General features: G+C 41.3%; 1 protein-coding gene across 1 annotated transcript in view; it reads right to left on the bottom strand.

Annotated features, from left to right (window-relative positions):
- The window catches only part of LOC147035064 (putative carboxypeptidase X1), a 76,053-nt gene that overhangs the window by 30,045 nt on the left and 23,855 nt on the right, over positions 1-22,153 (bottom strand). The window contains exons 4-8 of the mRNA XM_085893262.1: positions 17,611-17,720; positions 17,244-17,383; positions 12,378-12,462; positions 7,446-7,596; positions 2,782-2,867 (exon numbers count right to left, since the gene is read on the bottom strand). Coding sequence (XP_085749388.1) covers positions 2,782-2,867; positions 7,446-7,596; positions 12,378-12,462; positions 17,244-17,383; positions 17,611-17,720 — 572 coding nt within the window. The remainder of the gene's footprint in view (positions 1-2,781; positions 2,868-7,445; positions 7,597-12,377; positions 12,463-17,243; positions 17,384-17,610; positions 17,721-22,153) is intronic.

Raw genomic sequence — 22,153 nt, 5'->3', positions numbered from 1 at the left:
TTTTTTTCTCCGTTGTAATTTTAATTACTTACAATTGGGTACGTATTAATTGGAAGGTAATAAAATGTTTTAGAAAGTTCTTTGGATGATCCAGTATGCGTGGACTTGCCCCCGCATGTAAAAGGTATTACCCCGCACAGGGTGGGTAATACCGTGCATACCTCATTTTCGGTTATGTATATTTTCATCCTTTTTTTTTTTGGTTCAACTAATCTCAAAAAAACGAAAATGATTTGCAAGAAACACTCCTCGCCTGTTTTTTAATATAAACCACGACAGCAATTGTTCGAGCAAAGAGAATTATATGAATACAAGAACTTGGGTTGCCACCTTGGTTCACAATAGTCAATTTTTTTTTGAACATTATCAAAAATGTTGAACATTTGTCAAAAGGAGAATAAATAGTAAAGTTTTTAGAATTATATTCAATATTGACGTTGACATTTATTGCACCGTCCCCCTTCCCTCCCCAGAGGTCATATCAGAGAACAACTAAAGTTGAAAAAAGCAGGTACGAGATGACGCGTTTGATCTGCAAAAGGACACACGGCATCAGCAACCTGAATACCATCCTCATCAATTCTGTCAAGTAATTTTTACACGATAATGCATCTCATTAAAGTTTGTGTTTGTATGCCAATCACTTTCCTCATCTGCTCACAGTTGCCCTCATTGTGCCTCTATTTCCAAATAAAATATGTCACATGTTTTCACCACTTTTCAATCTAATTTTATTATTACTCCTGCATATCTTTGCTCAAATGTTTACTCTGAATAATCGACAATTTCTGAATCACCACAGTAATAACCTTAGTTTTTCAAATTTTTAGGCATTTGAATTCCCATTTGAAAATCACTTATTTTTCTTCTTTTGTATACAGTACATTGCTGTAGGTTGCATCATTTTCTGGGGCCACAACTGTGTTGCAGGTGCAGTGCACTCTGTAGGTTAGAGCAGGAATTTGGAATTTTTGCCAGGGTAGCGGCAATAGCTCACCTACTCTTTGCAAAGGACACTGTGGGATTTTTAATGGCCACTATCTCATGCTAGCAGATGGGATGCCCAGTTTAACGTCCATCAGAATGACAGCACACACTGATGAATCGCCCTACTTGCGAAACATCAGGATGACAGTTCAGTTAATTTCTATTTCTTGAAAGTAATTACAATTTCAAGTAAATAGGTCAGTTTCAATATACTGCTCCATATGCAATGCACACAAGCTTTCACACACTGGCTATTCTGCCTTCATATCATTTCTACTTCCACCACATTTGGTACCTCACTTTTTTCTTCATTAAATACATTTGAAATATGCTTACCAATGTCACCAAGCAAATTATTCCCATCACTTACTTGAGCAACATTCCAAACTTTTATCTCTTCCTTGGAAAATTGAATACCATGCTGACCATTGCTGCTTCAACATTATCCACTTCAGCACTGAAATATTTATTACTTGTATCGATCTGCATATCGGGTGCATCATTTAAAGCACTCACTTTGTTCCTCCTCACAGCATAGGACCACCTCCACATTCTGTTTTGTCAGCTTGGTGACCACCAACATTTAATTCACTTGCATTCTGCTTTATCACCTCATCACTCTTAAATTCCGATCTTGTTCATAAATTTAGAATCAAATCGTGGCAATTATATTATAAGCTTCTATTTTTAAACATTCCAGAATCCATCATGCTCCTGTATATTTGCATCCAGAACAAACATTATAGCATTCAGCCTGAAGAATTAAAACATGCAAAACACAGAGATTTTAACTACACCTTATATATAATACCTCTTGATGGGTGCAATCAATATACCTTCAATAAACCTTCACATATGTTGCCAGAAAATAAGTCCTGGTTCTACATAATCCTCTTCTAGGTCAAGCATTGTGACTAGGTCTGTTTTCATGTCAACAAGTACAGAAACAAAAAAAAACAGAATTTAAAACTAGGGGCATAATGAAGCACCTTACAAAAAGTTCATAAATATAAGTTCCTCACAAATTTTGACACCTGGGAGTGCAATCCATAGCTGACACTGGAGGGGAGATATGGGGGGAGGGGGGGCATAATCTATCCCACCTCTGTCACCAAATAAAATCACTTTGGGATACTTTCCATTCCAACATTTACATAAAGTGTTTTTCACCCGAGATGGGGCCCATGAGTCATTTGGAAGGCTAAGCCATAGCTGGGAGGAAGATTTAGCAGAATCACACTCTGACGTGGTTGCCATGCCCCTGATGGAGCTAATCAGGCAGTGGAGGGTTCAATAACTTGTGCTCAAGGTAACAAGAAGCTATTCAGACAGATGGATATCAGATCACAGTGTCACTGCTGATTACAAAAATAGATATCTTTATTATGACTTTGCATGTTAAAAAAAAAAAATGGAGTGAGATGGAACAAAACAAAAACAAGCTTTAATCAAAACTTTCCTTATCTTGATCTCATATAAGTACAGTAATTACCTTTACAAGAATAGCAAGTAGTTTACAAATGGTGAAAGACCTCTAAGTATCCTTCATGGCATCAGGTATATTATGTTGGATGATACTGTACTTATAAATTGGCTCATTTCAAGTGACAAATCAGACTATTTAACAAAATAAACACAGGCATTCACAGTTTGTATATTTATCAGTGACATCTCCAAAATTATGAGTTTATAACATGTATGTAAAAGTTTTATTTTGGGTAGCCAAAACTTAAATGAATTATGTGCTCACTGAGACACCAAATTTTAAAAATATCTAGTCTCGTTTTGTCCAACCTTTCTCATTTCTTTGTAATTGTGATGTTTGAAGTCCAGTCGATCTGGTGAACGTATCTCTTTCCTTGCAGCAGGTGACCAGTGTCCTATGAATCATCAAAATTTTGCATATTAAAAATACATGAAATTGCAACACAATTACTGGCAAATGGTTAATATAGTAATTTCTGTATTACGTTTTCATTCCTTTAATTTAAAGATGCTATTATTGTCGAAATTATGTGGATTAATTCCCTTGCCATTTATGGATAAAAATCTCTTTTCATTTTCATTTTCATTTTCATTTAAATCAGTCCATCACCCTTCCCTCCTCCTGACATCCTCTTCCACTCAAAGTGTGACAAATTTCTGCATGTGACTGGATGTGGAATGATTGTGTGCCTCATTGTAAAAACAAACAAACAAGGATGCAGGTTCTCATCGAGGGCACTGCCCCTAAACACACCTTAAAATGCGATGTGTAGATTTTCAGTTGAAATAACTAAATAACAGAATAAATAAATATGTAGATAGTGGAGAGATTAAAGCAAATCTTATACGAATAAAAGGCAGTGTGTGTGTGTGTGTGTGTGTGTGTGTGTGTGTGTGTGTGTGTGTGTGTGTGTGTGTGTGTGTGTGTGTGTGTGTGTGTGTGTGTGTGTCAGTGTGTGTGCCTCCTCCATAACTCCAAAACCCCCCCAAAAAACTTAGCAGCCTGCAACTTTGCATGCAAACGAAAAAAAAAAAACACTCCAAGGAGGTGCAAGAGCAAATATTGGGTGTTTGGGTTCATTAAAACACTCCTTTTGAAGATAATTGACAGCTTTATTTAATGATATCCTTCATCAGGCGATCCTCAACCACCGTGTTCTCTGGGGTCTTAAGGCGTTTCCTGGGTAACCTCACTGGGGCCTTAAGGCGTTCCTTGGGTATCCGTCGCCCTGGCCGAGTGGTTCACCCTCCGTTGCCCTGAGCAAGTGGTTCACGCTCCATCGCCCTGAGCAAGTGGTTCACGCTCCATCCCCCTGAACGAGTGGTTCGCGCTCCATCGCCCTGAGTGAGTGGTTCGCGCTCCATCGCCCTGAGCGAGTGGTTCATGCTCCATCACCCTGAGCGAGTGGTTCATGCTCCATTGCCCTGAGCGAGTGGTTCGCGCTCCATCGCCCTGAGCGAGTGGTTCGCGCTCCGTCGCCCTGAGCAAGTGGTTCACGCTCCATCGCCCTGAGGAAGTGGTCCGCACTCCGTCGCCCTGAGGGAGTGGTTCGCGCTCCGCGCCCTGAGTGAGTGGTTCGCGCTCCATCGCCCTGAGTGAGTGGTTCGCGCTCCATCGCCCTGAGTGAGTGGTTCGCGCTCCATCGCCCTGAGCAGTGGTTCGCGCTCCGTCGCCCTGAGCGAGTGGTTCGCGCTCCGTCACCCTGAGCGAGTGGTTCGCACTCCGTCGCCCTGAGGGAGTGGTTCGCGCTCCGCGCCCTGAGTGAGTGGTTCGCGCTCCATCGCCCTGAGTGAGTGGTTCGCGCTCCGTCGCCCTGAGCAGTGGTTCGCGCTCCGTCGCCCTGAGCGAGTGGTTCGCGCTCCGTCGCCCTGAGCGAGTGGTTCGCGCTCCGTCGCCCTGAGCGAGTGGTTCGCGCTCCGTCGCCCTGAGCGAGTGGTTCGCACTCCATCGCTCTGAGCGAGTGGTTCACGCTCCGTCGCCCTGAGGGAGTGGTTCGCGCTCCGTCACCCTGAGGGAGTGGTTCACGCTCCATCGCCCTGAGCGAGTGGTTCGCGCTCCGTCGCCCTGAGGGAGTGGTTCGCGCTCCGCGCCCTGAGTGAGTGGTTCGCGCTCCATCGCCCTGAGTGAGTGGTTCGCGCTCCGTCTCCCTGAGCAGTGGTTCGCGCTCCGTCGCCCTGAGTGAGTGGTTCGCGCTCCGACGCCCTGAGCAGTGGTTCGCGCTCCATCGCCCTGAGCGAGTGGTTCGCGCTCCGTCGCCCTGAGCGAGTGGTTCACGCTCCGTCGCCCTGAGGGAGTGGTTCGCGCTCCGTCGCCCTGAGGGAGTGGTTCACGCTCCATCGCCCTGAGTGAGTGGTTCGCGCTCCATCGCCCTGAGCAAGTGGTTCACGCTCCATCGCCCTGAACGAGTGATTCGCGCTCCGTCGCCCTGAGCAAGTGGTTCATGCTCCATCGCCCTGAGCCATCGCCCTCCATCGTTTATGGCCATTTTATTACTTTTTCAGTGTTGGAAAGGTGTATATATCGCAGCTGATGTGTCGTTCCACCTTATCATGCCATTTTTTCCCAAAGATATCTCAGAATAATGATAACAGCATATTGATAATAATAATAATAGCACAATAATTGGCAGTAATAAAAAGAATAACGTGATACAATGACCATTGTCTGTCAACCAATAATGACCAATAACATCTGTCATCCAATGACAGGACACGGTGCTATGACATCACCAATGACGTCACAATTAATGTTTATATTTATTTTTATTTTTTTGCATGATTGACGTCACAATTCTTCGTTTGGTATGACGTCACAATCGACGCTTGGGACCTGAGTATGTGCCTTTTCAAGGTTTGATATTAATCGGACGAGCGGTTCCCAAGTTACGGCTATTTATCTGTCAACCAATGACAAGACACGGTGCTATGACGTTACGAATGATGTCACAATTAATGTTTATTGATTTATTTATTTATTTTGCACGATTGATGTTACAATTCTTCTTCTTCTTCGTTTGGTATGACGTCACAATCGACTCTGGGGACCTGAGTATGTGCATTTTCAAGGTTTGATATCGTTCTTCATCTGTTTCAGCAGTTTCCCAAGTGTTTACCAAGGTTTGAAAGCTGTTTTTTCCCAAGGTTTGAATTAATTGTTCAAATTATTAATTCATCCCAAGGTTTGAATTTTCCCAATGGTTTGAAAGCTGTTTTTTCCCAAGGTTTGAATTAATTCTTGTGCTTGGTAGACATTTGTGAATACATTTACAGAGAGAGAAGCGAGAGAGAGGGGGGAGAGAGAGGGGGCGAGAGAGGGGCGAGAGAGGGGCGAGAGAGAGGCGAGAGAGGGGGCGAGAGAGAGGTGGCGTCACAATTCAGGAGAGGGGGAGAGAGGAGGGGTGAGAGAGGGAGGGAGAGAGGGGGTGAGAGAGAAGGGCGTCACAATTCAATAGAGGGGGAGAGAGGAGGGGATGAGAGAGAGGGACGGGAGAGGGGGTGAGAGTGGGGGCGACAGAGAGGGGCGAGAGAGGAGGGGGGAGAGAGAGAGGGGGGAGAGAGAGAGGGGGGCGAGAGAGAGGGCCGTCACAATTCTTCTTCTTCTTCGTTTGATATGACGTCACAATTGACACTGGGGACCTGACTGTTTCCCATGTGTTTCCCAAGTTATGGCCATTTATGATACGTTTGGTCCGATCTAATTGAAACAATGCCCCAATCCAGTCGTCGTTTACGAGTGCGAAGGAACGAAGCTGCACATACTGGCACGCACCTACGGGCACGCACCTACGGGCCCGCACGAGTATGATTCAATTTAAATAAAATAAATTAATTCTGAAATTTGCCACCATTTTACCGCCATTCATGCAGTGACCATTACACCAACCCAACACACACACACACACACACACACACACACACACACACACACACACACACACACACACACACACACACACACACACACACACACATCGCCTTAGTTATTCATGTCTGATGCATGTGTCCTTTGTGACGTCCTTAAAAAAAACATTTTCCTGTTTGGAATGATTTTCAATTTTATTTGATTGCCAGGAAAGCAGAGTAAAAAATAAAACAAAATAAATATAAATAAATTAAAAAAAAATTAATAATAATTTTTTTTTTAAATCACACCCATGTCCGAAGGGAGTCTGTTTGTGTGCATGGGTGGCAAAACTGCGAACACCAACTTGCGACTCTGGTTATCCCCGCACAGAGGATAGAAAGGGTCTTCTTCATTTTTTATGGACAGATGGATGGAAAGAAGGACATACCAAATATTGAAGTGGCTACACCGCTTAAAAATTATCTCACTTCTCTCTGCAAATATGTGATTGGGTCGCATTCAGAGACAAAGTACTGTTGAACGGCACATTTATTTTCCCATTCCTGTTCTGATTCGTGTTCAAAATGTTGCATTCAATTTAAACGTTGTTCCTCCATCATAAACTAATGTTTGTGGATTAATGGACTTGAACCAATTGTTTCACCCCACTATTCACTTAGCGTGTGCAGGGTAATAATTTTATATTCTTTCCTGTAATCCTTCTGTTTTTTTTAATTGCCAAGATTGGGACATAAAATCTTGTGCACCATGACTTAAGGCTTCAATCCCAAAATAATCTAACACGTCTAATGGCCAGATGTTAATGCATACATCTGCCAGATATGAAAAATTCTTCCAAATCATTTTCGAGTGGAGGCTATGGATGGATGGATGGATGGCCCCCAAAATATAAACCCACCCAAATGGGCTAACACCCGATTGGGGGCGACAAAGACCCCATCTCTTAATCTGACATTTGATTCGTTCACAAAGCATGGTTGAAGGGGCCATATGTTTATTACTGATTCAAATCTGAACTTCTTTATCCCCTTTATTAGTTGTTTCATAATTAATCGTAACTTCAAAGGAGGGGGCACTGAAATATAGAGAATCAAGTTTGTTTCTGTACCTTTCAGAGGACAACCCAGCACCTCCATCCTTAAGCAAAGACTTCCATTGTGGTACCAGTTTTGTGGATTTATTCGAATGAAACGAGCAACAACGGGATTGGAGAATATATTTTGGACTGGAGTTTCTTGGTCTTTATTTCCTGTGAAGTACTGTAAAAATAAAAACATTGAAATCAGTCAAGTTCAGACAAAGGACCTGTGCTGTAAAATAATTAAAATTTCATGAAAAAAAATATATCAGGCTGTCAGAAAGACAAACTATGTAATACATTATTGTCACAGGGATTCCAACACCGCATCGGGTCTTTCGAAAGCAATCCTCAATTTTGCTGATTTTCAGTGAGATCAATAACACCTTTTTTTTATAACAATGCATTGACAATACCAGCATGTATAAAGATAAATCAAGCAGTATATTTTTACACATTTCCCTAGTTACACACAAGTCACTTTCATTTTCATTAAATGTTCTGTCTCACTCTTCCTCCAGGGCTTCAAGTGAGCAGTGCATCACCATACTTTATCATCCCCATTTCGAGAATATGATCTTTGTTACCCCCATTAACCTTTCCCAACCCAACCATCTGACTTCCTAGTTTCAGTGTTTCCTCCCCTCCTGCCTCTCCTCTTTTCCTGTTCATTCATTCCCTTGAAGTTTATCCGACTATTAGATCTACCTCGCTCGTGTAAAAAAATTTTTTTGCTATTTTGATGAGGACCATCTACTAATTATGTATGTATTGGAGCAGAAGCTGGGGGATCGAATGAAAATAAGACAAATAATTCAGAAGAGAGAGGGAGGAGAAAACGGTTGAATAGAGGAGTATTCAAGAAATGGATAGAAAAATGGTGGAAGAGGGTAAGAGTTTGAACATGTATTATATAGCATCTCTCTATCACTATCACATGACAATGATTTTGAAAAGTAACATTTCACTTTGTATTATTTGTACACATTGGCATGCCAATAGCAGGCAAATTGGCACACCCATAGCCTGACACATCGGAACAGTTCTCATCAGAACTTTTCAACTAAAATAAGTCATAGCATTCAAAATGTCATTGGCTGAAACATTTAAGGCTGACAATTGTGGATCAGATGTACTCACTTGAATAGATAAGCGAGGAAGAATAGCTGTATCGATCAACACATAAAGAAAATGGTGTATATTATTACGGATCCAGGGTTCGAGGCTCACCACGAGGGGAAGCACTCAGGTCCCTCCCGAACACCCGGTCCTGAAGCCGCCGGGAACAGAAAACTCAATGTGCCGTCGGGTTGCTTAGCAACCACAAACGCCAATTGGTACTGCCATTCCTGGCAGAGTTACACAACGTCACATGATACCTTGCCTGTGGATGGCCACACCAAGTGAGGGTCTCATGCCCTCGATGTGTTCTCCAATTATTCACCAGATCAGGTGCAGCCAAGCAGAGCTGCGAGTAAGCACTGACTAATCAGAGCAAATTACATGGGGCAGAACTTCCTGGCTAAGCTGCGTGCGGACCATGCTGTACCAATTGAGGAAAATACAGGACGAGTTGAGAACATTTAGAACAATTTATAATAACAAATGAAGCAAAAGGGGAATGCGATATTTAGACACAATAAAGGACACAGTGTAGACTTCTACCAAAATAAAGAACTTCCACACTTTTAATGTACACTATACAAGACAGATGCCATCAAAAACATACCCTGAGGAAAGTTGAAGAGTAGGAGAGAGATAGAACAAATGAGGTATTGGCAACTTATATTGTACCTGGCATGGCTGACGGGCCCATGCTTCTCAATCGCTTAGGAGGGGGGAGGGAAGAAAACTGGGGGTGTCTAAAGTGCGTGATTTGAGGAGGTGCAATGAGGTGATTTGAGGAGGTGCACCCTGGGCTGGTGCTCCCGCCTCTCACCTTTCTCGGCTTCACGCTATGGAAACCAGGGCATTTCGGATCATTGCCATCTCCCGCGATGAGGCTAAGTCTTTGGGCCTCTCACTCTCTCACCGCAGGCAGGTCGGTGGTTTTTCTGTCTTCTACCATCTCCTCTCCGGTCTCACCCTCCCACCTCCTGCTCTGTCTGTGATATGCCCCCCTCCCCCCCAATATTTCCACAGGGCGCTCAAGCCCACCAACAACCCAATTCTGGTAAAACTACCAAAATCACAAATCACTGCTCACCTTCACTCTTTCATTCCTCTTTTTTTCTGCCTTTGGAATATACTCCTGCACTCTTTTCAATCCCATTATTCCCTACAGGTGTTCAGAACAGCTGTTCACCACCACCTCTTATCTTCCCCCATCCAAAACCTCGATCTTTTCTATCCCCGTTAATCCACCCCAAGCCCCCCTCCATTAAATTCCTTGCTTTCGTTCCTGCAAGTCCCTGTAATGTCCATCTTGTATACCCAATGTTCCCCACCCCATCCCTCTCCCTTCCACAGATCTCCTAATGTCTGCTCCCCACTGTTTTATCCTTCCCTCTACTGCCCCTCTTGTCTCATGCCCCCCTTGTTGTGTGTTCTGTGTTGTGTGTTAGCTCTCATACGAACCTCGACAATGTATTAAAAAAAACCCTATGGAATAAAGCAAGATGGACGGATACACACACACACACACACACACACACACACACACACACACACACACACACACACACACACACACACACACACACACACACACACACACACACACACACACACACACACACACACACCCTCTTCCCATTTTAGTAATATATGTTTTTCATGTTGAGGGAGGGGGTATAATATTTGCAGCTGTGTGTAGAGGCCTATAGGGAGTGGACATGTCGAAATTTCCCAGTTTTTTGGTGTATGTAAAAATTAATATATTTATTACCTTTATTTAACACTCATGGGGATTGCAGCTCGAGACCATCAAACATCTGATAATATTTTTATTCATCAGATTTGTTGTGGTCATTAATCTATCATTAAATTAGTTTTGACTGATCTGTATGATTTACGTTGTAATAATAAAAAAAAATCTTGAAGTTCGGCACATGTCATCACTGAGCAATTCCAGAAGCATCAAAATAAGTGCAACCTAGGTTTGACTTTGTTCAGCAGGACATGTTTTGATTTGTCTAAATAACAGTAAAATAATGATTGATGTTTTTGAGACAAGTATTCCGTTTTGAAAAATCAGCATCTGAATGGGACTCATAATTGAGTTTTCTGCTTCAAAGGAATCATGTAGCATGGCTCATTTCCTTCATATATATTTATAAATAATAATACCATTCCTTACACACCACAAAGGCACAGAGGGCTGCCAAAGAAATTCCATTGGCAAGGAGTAAAGTCCGAGACAGGTCACCACTTCAACACAGGTTATCCGAAATGGTGATTAACCCAGTACACTGGAACTCATTTCAACAACCTCAAAAAGATGACAGGCTGACAAATTTGTGCATCCATGAATCTTAAAATTTTATATGAACTTTATTTTAATAAAAAATATACATATTTGCAAAAAAGAGATTTATATTTATTCAAACATGTTATTCCTGCTTCTGGGAAGTTGTAAATTTAATTGATAGGCTTTTCCCATTTTGTGTATTTGGAGCTGCGGTGGCCCAGGCCAAACCCTCTCAGGCTGTATGGGGCCATGTCAGGATGTTTCGGATCCATTCGGCCATACTCTGCACAGAGCATTGATGCTGCCTGAGCAGTCTCCTTGGCTATTGGGCACAATCCTGGACAGGTCGCCACTCCGACACAGGATACCAGCAAGCTGGCATTCATTTTGCTAAGCTCAGAAGGATGACAGGCAGAGTCAACCCCACCTGGTCTTCATGAGCTCGTCATGGATGACAGGAGATCTCAGAAGGATGACAGGAGAGTCAACAGCCAAGGGGGATTTTAACTCAGGATTCTAGGATCCCAAGCCCACCACCCGAACCATTAAGCTAACACCATGCATGACGTTTTGGATCGTGCTGGTTCATGCCACATTCATCCCGACGTGGAATCAGTTCCCCTGTGAAATGTCAGACTTAAGTGGAAGCAGGAGTGTTCTGCTATTATGCACATGTCAGGTGTTGTTCCTGCTCTTTCATATTCTGTTAGCTCCTACTGAAAAAAGTAAAATGGCAAGGTAGGTGATAAGATAGGACGAACTCATTTCATGGCTTTGTTAAGCACATTGTACAACGTGAACTGGCACATACCATCTCGTTCACTGCTTATAAATTTGTGGATGTAACAGGAAATATAAAACTTGATCATGAGATTTTTGACGTCATTAAACAGAGGGAACAGAACGCTGAGATATCATCAATATAACATCCTACTTTTCAACAATCAAAGATTGCTCGTTTAGAAAACAACAAACTCTGAATAGTCAGGCAATGAGGAGTAGCAGTTGAGTGCATGATAAAGTGAGATGGAGGTTTATAGAGTTAGAGTTTGTGTTGCTGCCCAAGTGAAGAACTGACAGCGCCACCATTCAAAGTGCTACTTCGCGTCTAAGTCTTATTCAGCTCAGTTTGGTATTTTCTTTCTTTCAATATAATGTATAGGTGCAAAATAGAATCCTAAATATTCAATACAACACATTATTTTGCAAGGTTTGTACAAATGCAGTTTGCTTGAATTGCAAAAAACTATTATTGGTTCAACATTTTTGCATGTTTGTAGAAAAGGGAAGTTATACAGAGTGCAGGCCGAAGGGAGATAGTTAGAGTGCACGCCCCCCCCCCCCCAACCTCTCTCAGTCCCATGCATGCATAACACACTGGTCATCATGAAACTATTGATGATGGTCATCCTTCTTCATGACATCAAGCAATATGCATGTGTTTGCAATACAAGACGGGGAATCAATCGATCATAATTTCACATGGATGGGAAAAGTAAGTGGAAATGGCATGTCGACAATTGCTTTCAAGCGTAGTAATAAAGAGAGCATACCACGTCATAACCTCCTTCTTGATACGTTTTCCAAGATAGTGAATCATTACTGAAGTAAACTCGATATTTTGTTACCCAGTGACTCCTGTGGGGGAAAAAAAGGAAACAAACAGCGATTTAAACTCATTATTACAAAGGTTATTTTGTAACTTTTATCCAGTGAAATAGGAAATGAACATTTTTGAATCCAAGTAATCATTATGTAGCTTCAGATTAACAGAATATGACGAGATTTTCATTGAGATTTTGCACATTAAAGCTTTGAATTGTTGTCAAAGCATGACAATGGAGCCACCACTTCTGCATTGTGTTTCCTTGTTACATCACATATTACTGAGCAAATGGTAAGATATTCCCAACACCTAATCATCTTCAGACTAATCGGATACAATCCCACCATCACTGCAGGCCAGATCAATGGTCAAGTACATCTCAGGTTGAAATGTCCTTCAACAAGTCAACAGCCTGTTTAGCATTCCAAAAGCTGATCTGTATTTAAAGGATCGCAGCATGCTTGCAGTGAGCCCCCCCCCCCCCCCCAAAAAAGGATATGCACGTTTCCTCTGAAAATGTGAGACCTATGCAATCATGATTCATACTTAAAGAGATTAATATGCCCAGTTTCGATTCCCCATGGACGGGAGAATTGAGTCATAAGGTTGGTCCAAGAGGGTTGTTTTGAGTGTGGTTGCGAGCTTAGAGAATAGAGGAGTTGAGCTCGGAAAGTTCAGAATGAGCAGCTCAGAGTGAATTATGGAGAGAGTGAGATGGGATTCAGAGGAGCTGGACAAACATGCAGTTTGTTTGTTTGTGAACAGTATTACGGAAAAACTCGACGGATTTCGACGAAACTTGGTGGGGGATTAGGTATGGTCCAAGGATCATGCCATTAGATTTTGGACTTGGTCCAAAATCCAATATGGCCGCCATGGCGACCATTTTGAAAAAATATTTGATTTTTTTTGCATTTCTACACGTTTTAAGTGATTTCCAACCCCCCCATCCCCCAAAAAAAATTGTTAGAGAAAAAAATATTTTTGCAACTTTTTTTTCAACAAAATTTCGATTTTTTTTTTTTTTTTTTTTTGCATTTCTACATGTCATAAGTGATTTCCAACAAAAAAATGCCAAAATTATAATTGTGGCTGATTTTGGAACTTCAGGTGGATATACCCACGTAAAATCAATTTCTGTCTCAAGGAATCTAGTTATGACGAATGAATTGAGTATGTAAAAGTTAAAAGTAAAAGGGAAAGTTGCAAACTATAACTCTGTGAGCACTGTTGACGTCAAATTGAATGAATAGGATATCAGGTTCACTTCAGTGACCCAGCAGTATTGGCGGCGGAGGTTTTGCACTCTACCGAGTGCTCCCCCTCCAGTTTATTGTGTGATTGCTTCCTCGTTCTCCCCACCCCGTTTATCTATAATACACTTGATTCGCACCATTGGCATGTCGGCCTTGTACACAGTACATGATTTGGCATAAGAACCGTGGCACAGGTCAAAGTTGTGGTCATTGGAAATTGGTGTGAAATCCTCATTTGTCGGTCTTAATGCACGTGACAATGCACGTGGTTGACAATGCACGTGGTACATGCTTGGGAGCCTAGGTGGTGCATGCTTCTGTTGATGCTGTTGCTGATGATCCATCAATAAGTGATAAAACCAGTCTTATGGCTGAGGGTTTGTGTAGCATTGGGATTCTCATGTGTGTTGTACTTGTGAATGTTTTGCAGCTGAAGAGGAACTCGGGTAGAGTTTGAAACAGCGAAGGGCTTACCTTGTGTAGCTTTTCATGGTTGCTCTATGCAGCTTTCTTTGGCTTGAAGAGCTTTGTAGGAGTCAATTTATTTATGTATTTGTGTATATGTGAATGTATGCATGTATATATGTGTATGCATATATATATATATATATATATATATATATATATATATATATATATATATATACACACAAACACACGCACACATATATAAATATGTACTAGTGAGGTGCACATGCTACACACGGGAAGGGGGCCAAAGTGTAGTAATAAAGTAAACAAAAATAAGCATAAAAAAACAACTGCGACCTTTTGAAGAGCCACAAAAACGTATTTTCTGTCTGGCCTGTCTGTGAGCCTCAGTGTCTCTTGCCTGTTCTTACTCTCTGAAGCTTGAATTTTGTTTTGCCTCTCTGTGAGCTTCAGTGTTTCTTGCCTGTTCTTGTGTTCTATCAGCATCATCCTGTTTTTGCCTTTGTTTATTTTGAGTGTCAGAGCTTCCTCTCGATAAGACAATTTTTTCTTTCATTTTTTTTTCTCTCAGCATTTTGAACTCTTGTGGTACGTGTTGCACTTTTGAGTGTTCAAAAGCAAATGGACAATCTAGAAATGACAAATCTGCAAATGCCGAATCGGCGAATGTCACGAGTAGAAACCCTCACATAATTTCCTCATTTCCTTTAAACTCAGTCTCTCGACATTTTCAGTCCAATCATAAATTAATACTACACCATTAACATAACAAAAGACAAACACTCGTGAGGTGAACAAATATAGACGCCGTTCTCACATGACACCCAATACAGACAAATCTGCCAGCGAGAAAGGGCGGATACAAAACATTTCATACCAATTGAAAAGTAAAATCATTAATGTATTGAGAAATTTATGAAACCTCCTCCACACCTTATAATGAATAAAAGTGTGGTCGTTGAGGTGGAAACTCAAAATCACAATAGTATTGAGATGCAGCATAGTCAAACCAGTGAATGTTTCTGCCGAACCCGTAATTGCGTTTACTTCCAGATCGAGAGCAAATTTATACGGATCAAAAGTCAAAATCACAATTGTATTGAAGAATTTATGAAACCTCCCGCCAACCTGAGGACATCCGCTGTGACCCCAAAAATGTTCCACAGAAGGTTTGGTGGGGTGAGCCCCAAAACCAAGGGAGTAGTTCAGGGACAGAAAGACAGATTTTTAATATTGATATATATTCTGGGTGGCAAGTCAATAGTGGAGATATTTCCTGCTCAAAGAGTGGGTGAGCTATTGCTGACACCACAGCAAAATTCCAAATTCCTGTCCTAATCAGCAGGGGGTATTGCATTGGCGGCGCAGCCACACCCCCAACCGATGATGTTACCCCACAGCATTGTACTGCATACGAAAGAGGAAGAAGTGAAAATAGTAAATTCTTTATAAATAAATGAATAATTCAAAGTGGTATGTCTGTTGCAGTGATTGGATAATAAAGTGTGTATAAATCAATAGGTAATTCAGGTGCTGGTGGTATTTCTGGTGTGTAGAGTGTAAAGTGAAAATAATTTAATAATTAATTCAAATATGAGTGTTCGTTGTGGAAATTGTAAAGTGTGTATAAGTAAATTATGGTTCCGAAAAGCATATACAATCCTATACTGTTCTCTCCAGTAAAATTATTTAATTGCCAAAATTCAGAAATAAAATCCTGTCCCGTGACTTTTGGATCTCATCTCAAAATAAATTGACTTACCTCAGGCTCAGAAATGATTGCATACATGTGTAGATCATCCTCTATGTGACTGAGCATTTCTAAGTCAAACGCCTTGTGTTTGGGTCCATCATTTGGTTTGAGTCCCTGCAGAATCTGCACCTCATCGGCATAAAGCTTCAGCCTTTTATACAAGATCCTATGTAGTGGTGGTTGGTAGTCCCAGTTCTCTGGATGTGCATTAAAAAAAATTCTGGGACTTCATTGAAATATTTCACGCACTTGTTCAACGTCTGCTGCACTTGTGCTTGGTCGAGCGGTACTTTTCTGTTTCTGACAACTTCCAGTCTCCTTAAACCAATTATACCATTCTCTGATACTAGTCAACAATGGTGGATTCCTTTCAAACCTTGTACAGAAATTACTCCGAACTTGCGTGTCAGATCTCGTCTCAAATAACCATTCAATGCACCGAGTTTTCTCCTGTGGAGTCGTCATTCTTACCTCCACCACCAAAGGTGGACAGAGGATATGTTGTCACCCCTGTCTGTCTGTCCGTTTCTGAGCAGGGCATCTGAAAAAGTTATTGACATATTCAGATGAAACTTGGTGGACAGTGTGTGAGACAAGGACGAATTGATTCGATTTTGGTGAAGATCCGGATCCAAATCCAAGAACGATAATTTTTAAAGTGATTCTTCATAATTGAGAGATCGGGCCAAAAATGACATATAGCATCATATTTTAAAACGTTATGGACGGGTTATGACAAAACTTGGTTGATGAGTTGTGTAGGTAACAAGAATAAGCTCATTAGATTTTGCTGAAAATTTAGATCCGAACTATCAGTGGGATACAAAATGTAAACTGTTCAGCCTGATGGAAGTATGTACTCTACCAAGTGCCATTCTAGTATTCTTGTGTTTTTATGAACTATAAAACCTCGTCTTTCATCTGCAAGGCAGGGCCTCAATTTATGAGCCCTACCCTTGATGGATGCAAAATGGGTGTTCCATCTGCCAGCTTTAGCTTCTGGACATTAAAGAATGAACAATGAACTTGGTGAACAATAGGCGAGTTATCGGCAGCATCTTGAACAAATTCCAAATTCATACAGCCTTAGTTGAGGCGACTTATCATTGATGGTAACCATTTCCAATGGGCTGCTTTGGCAGAACCAACACTCTCGAAACTTTAGAGTCTAAAGAGTGTATGACATTGGCATCGTTGTTGTTGTCGTTGTGTAATACCATCTCATGATGCAAGCCAAAAATTGATAGCAACCCTCACAAAAGCATCCATGGAAATAACATGCAGTTAAGAGCCTTTACTTCTCGGTTTGTGCACCTAAAGTACGAGGATATTTTATGGCAAATCAAAATACCCCTTATCATGCAATACTCACGACCAAATGGAGCTGCGGCCTTGTGTAATGACCCCTGTAAACTTAGTCAGTTGGAGGGCATCAAGTTGTATCCACTGATAGATGTCATAGAAGAGAGCGCACCATGCTCCATCAAAGTCATCCCCGTCGCTTAATCCTGACTGTAAAATAAACGTAAATTCAAATGAATCATTTAAAAACCCTGCTTTCATGTTCTTTTGTCACAGTGTTATTGATTTTGTACTTCTTTGAATAAGAGCAGCATATATTTGTGACGTATTCATGCAAACCTTCATTTCAGTATTTTTTTTTTCATAAAAGTGTTATTATTTTTTTATTTTATATTAAAAAATTCCCCTTTTATGTTGAACAATGGAAGATATCCTACCTGGATGTTCAGGCGGCCTCGATATGGAGCAAGGCCAATGCGCTTGCTGCTCGAAGCTATGAATTGAGTATCTTTAACCCTCATTGATTCCAGACCCAAAGGAGGACATTCTAAAAAACAAATACAACAGTCAAACGATCATCAGCATTGTAATTTTGATTATGTGCTCACGTTTGTCGTGTTGCCATGAGCAAGAGGTACCTGTGCATTTTTAGAGCGAGCCAAGGTGATATGTTGAAACGTCTTTGCGCAGTCGAGTTAAAATGAAAATAACTGGGTTTGCAAATGATCGGATTCAATATTGGATGAAGTCACAAAATCAATCATCATTTGAATATTTGTTTTCTCATCACCCTATACTCCATTAACATCTGTAAGTGATTATGTCACAATCCATGTCAGTAGCAGAGATGTCATTAGTATTTGTCTTCTAAAGTTCGGTGAAAATGTTCATGTTTTACATCTCACATACTCATTGAATTTTTTTCAAAAAAAATTTATAAATGCTGTTTTGTCTCTTACCAATTACATAATTATAACTAGTCTTGACCCAGAAGAGACGGGAGAAGCTATTGCAATTGGTCTGTGATTCAATGAGTATGTGAGTGTGTGAGTCCCACATTAACATCTACTTTCATATTGATGGTTCATTTCAGATGTAACGTAATCTATATACCCCAGCAACACTTCAGTTAAAAGCTCCAAAAATATTTTTAAACAAAAATGAAATTGGAACAAAGTTGTCTTACTTAGGTAAAAAATAACAAGTGAAGAAAGCACGGATTCTGTACAGTATCTGTAGCCATAGCAAATTGTTTTAAAGATAACATTTACAGCATTTCCCCAAAGTTGGAACAAAGTTGCCTTATTTCGGTAAAAATAACAAGTGAAGAAGGCACAGATTCTGTACAGTATCTGCAGCCATAGCAAATTGTTTTAAAGATAACATTTACAGCATTTCCCCCAGGCCTTGCAGCACACATCAGAACATAGGCTCAACTAGTGTGGCCAGATGGCCTGAATCACATTTTGAGTTGGCTTGTCAACACCGTGGTCTTAGGTGCGCTGCATTGCACACAGGCTGACAAGTATGCCACGGGTAGCTTTAGGCACAGTTCGACAAAGCCCTCTTTATTAACATTGTATTGTTATGTCTAATTTAGGTGTACACTGATCTTATACCTTGATTGTGAATTATCTCCAAGTTAGCCACACCTCTTCCTGATGATGTTTGGCTGCAACGAGATCTACAGGATTCCATTTTGTTTCTATGGCACTTAAAAATGACATCACAAATACGTGACTTTGCCGAGCAATGAAATCTACACCGATAAAAGGCAATGTGTGTGTGTTTGTGTGTGTGTGTGTGTGTGTGTGTGTGTGTGTGTGTGTGTGTGTGTGTGTGTGTGTGTGTGTGTGTGTGTGTGTGTGTGTGTGTCCTCCATAAGTCCAGAACCATAAAACCTAGCAGCCTGAAACTTTGTATGCATAATAAGGAAAATCCAAGGAAGTAAAAGAGTGAAATTGAGTGTTTGTGTTAATTAAAACACCCCTTTTGAAGATAATTCACGGCCTTATTTAATGATATCTTTCATCAGGCGATCCTCGGCCACCTTGCTTTCTGGGGTCTCAAGGTGTTTCCTGGGTAACCTCGCTGGGGTCTGAAGCCACCATGTTTTTTGACCTGCTCAACCATGCCTTGACTTGGAACAGGCCGCAACGATTTCTTCTCGATAAAAGTTTATTTTTCACTTTCCTCATTCATATTATGGAATGCCTATTCATCACAGTTACGAATCGCTGATACATCGCTTTTGTAAGCTAGTTTTCAAATTAAGAGCTTAGAGCAATATAAGTGATTTTCCATGATCTAGTCACATGGACTAATTAAAGTATATATTCAAAATATTATTTTGGTTTTGAGGATCGGATATCGTCCGGACTAAATAAATGTTGAAATCTGTTGTGAAATCTGATCATTTAAAGAAATAACGAGTCTGAAAACTAAGCTGATATACCTATGTACTTTCAGCAAGCAAGACTGTTCCCTCCTCCATACATACACAAGAAAATGTGAAATTTCCAATGCATTAAACTTATCATTATCTACTGTTTAAGGAATTATATTGAGAAAACAAAAAATTTATGAACGTTCCAAAATTTACCAGCTTCATTGAGCGATATGATTTAATGCATTCACTGTTAGACCTCACACCCTGCCCCCCCCCACCCCCAGAGGGATTGCCTGTCCATAGCATTTGCGAGATCTATGCCTTATTTTCAGAGGTTTTGTGAGGTGCTCTGGAAGGAATCAAAGCAAATCTGGTAAAAAAAAAAAAACGGACATTTTAAAATAAAGCGACAACATTTGTGTGGGTCCTGAACCGATGTACCACATGACATGCACAGATGAGCAGGCAACCTCTTAAGCCACTTGATGAGTGCCCGTTGTCAATAGCGTTACTGCGCTGTCATTCTGAGCAAATTGTTCACTCACTGAGGATCCTTTTTCTGCGTCACATCATTCAGAGCGAGTGGTTCGTGCTCCGTCACCCTGAGCAACTGGTTCGTGCTCCATCACCCTGAGCAAGTGGTTCATGCTCTGTCACCCTGAGCGAGTGGTTCGTGCTCAGTCACCCTGAGCGAGTGGTTCATGCTCTGTCACCCTGAGCGAGTGGTTCATGCTCTGTCACCCTGAGCGAGTGATTCATGCTCCATTACCCTGAGTGAGTGGTTCATGCTCCATCACCCTGATCAAGTGGTTTGTGCTCCATCATCCTGAGCAAGTTGTGAAATAACACCCGATTTCCAATCCGTTTGCTATATTAACGTGTTTTCTAAATTCCCGAGCAAAATTTTGTTTTCTTCCCATCATGCAAAGCTGTTTATAAAGAATAATGTTTGTGAACATCTTCCTGAAATATCTATGTAAATGTAATGTTGATTTTAAGTGAAAGCTACCCAAGGTTTCTGGGTTGTATTCAGTAAGTACTGTAGTTGGTAATCACATTGAGTCCAACCTGCCGATTCCCGAAAAATTGCTGATATCAGCCAAGCACGTGTGTGTGTGTGTGTGTGTGTGTGTGTGTGTGTGTGTGTGTGTGTGTGTGTGTGTGTGTGTGTGTGTGTGTGTGTGTGTGTGTGTGTGTGTGTGTGTGTGTGTGTGTGTTCTTCATAAAGCATAACATATTCTCTCAGCTAACTCCCTTACCCTCACCCCCCCTCCCCCACCCCTCCAATATATCTCTCTCTCTCTCTCTCTCTCTCTCTCTCTCTCTCTCTCTCTCTCTCTCTCTCTCTCTCTCTCTCTCTCTCTCTCTCTCTCTCTCTCTCTCTCTCTCTCTCTCTCTCTCTCGCATCCTTGCTCTACCCCCTCCCAATGCAGTAAAGCACCCTCCTCCCACATCTCCTCTCTCACTCTCCCCTCCTCTCTGTCTCTGTCTCTGGATAAATCCGGATGGTGGTTTGTCTGGATGGTGTTCGTCTTCGGACATGTCTGGGCATGGTTTGTCTCTGGGCATGTCCGAGCGGTGTTTGGCTCCGGACAGTTCAGCTTAGTTACAGACGCATCTTGCCGGTGTTTGTCTCTGGCTGCGTCTGGGCGGTATTTATGCCTGGACGGGAGTTTGGCTCCAGACATGTCTGGGCGGTGTTTGTCTCCGGGCCGTATTTATAGTATGACCGGTAGAAAATGGATTTCAGATGTTATATTGTTTCCATATTCATTGATATTCGATGCAGAATCATTTTGATGAAACGGTATGAATCGAACTTAATGCTCCACCGCACGTCTGTCTTCCCTTCCCCCACCCCTCTCTCCCTCTTTCCCCCTCTTTCCTCATCTTTTTCTCCCTCCCCCCTTTAGTATTAGTCATTGAAGCGACGGGTGGTAAAGAAGTAATAAATGTTGCACAAATTACACATGCTAAGTTATGAAAATGTGTTTTAAATCAATAACGAATTTCACTCATTGGTTTGTTTTATGAAAGGGGTCACCAAGACGAAATAGAATGAAAAACTAGTCTTGCTGGTGAAAGCTAGTGTTGATCAATGTCAGCAGACAAGTCGACCAATGCATGAAATCAACAGGATGTTAATTGAGTTATGCTAATTAGATAGAGGAGGAGGTTTAGATTATTCATGATTGAAATTAATTAGATTATTCTGTCAAAATTGGTCTCAGACTTCTTTTTAAAGCTGTTATAAAAATGCTGTCGCCTGTGTTAAACGGTTTCGAAATGTCAATGGTTTCAGCAACAACAACAACAACAACAACAACAACAACAACAACAACAACAACAACAACAACAACAACAACAACAACAACAACAACAACAACAACAACAACAACGCTTTTCAAGTTGACTTTCAAATTTCAATCAAGACAAACAGCATCAAAAAATTTTTTTTTTTAAGTTTAAATTAGGTTACTATTCTCTAACTTGAACATGCCGCATATAATGATTTTCATGATCAGTTATCCTTAAACAATCAGAAGATGCATCATTAAATAATCCCAAATATTTTCATGTGACTGCACAGC

Source organism: Eptatretus burgeri, chromosome 1 (genome assembly GCF_056783735.1).
Source record: "Eptatretus burgeri isolate ZD-2024b chromosome 1, Ebu_testis_v1, whole genome shotgun sequence".
Lineage (NCBI taxonomy): Eukaryota > Metazoa > Chordata > Myxini > Myxiniformes > Myxinidae > Eptatretus > Eptatretus burgeri.
The sequence above is the reverse complement of the archived record's forward strand: the minus strand, read 5'-3'. Positions and strand labels throughout refer to the sequence as shown.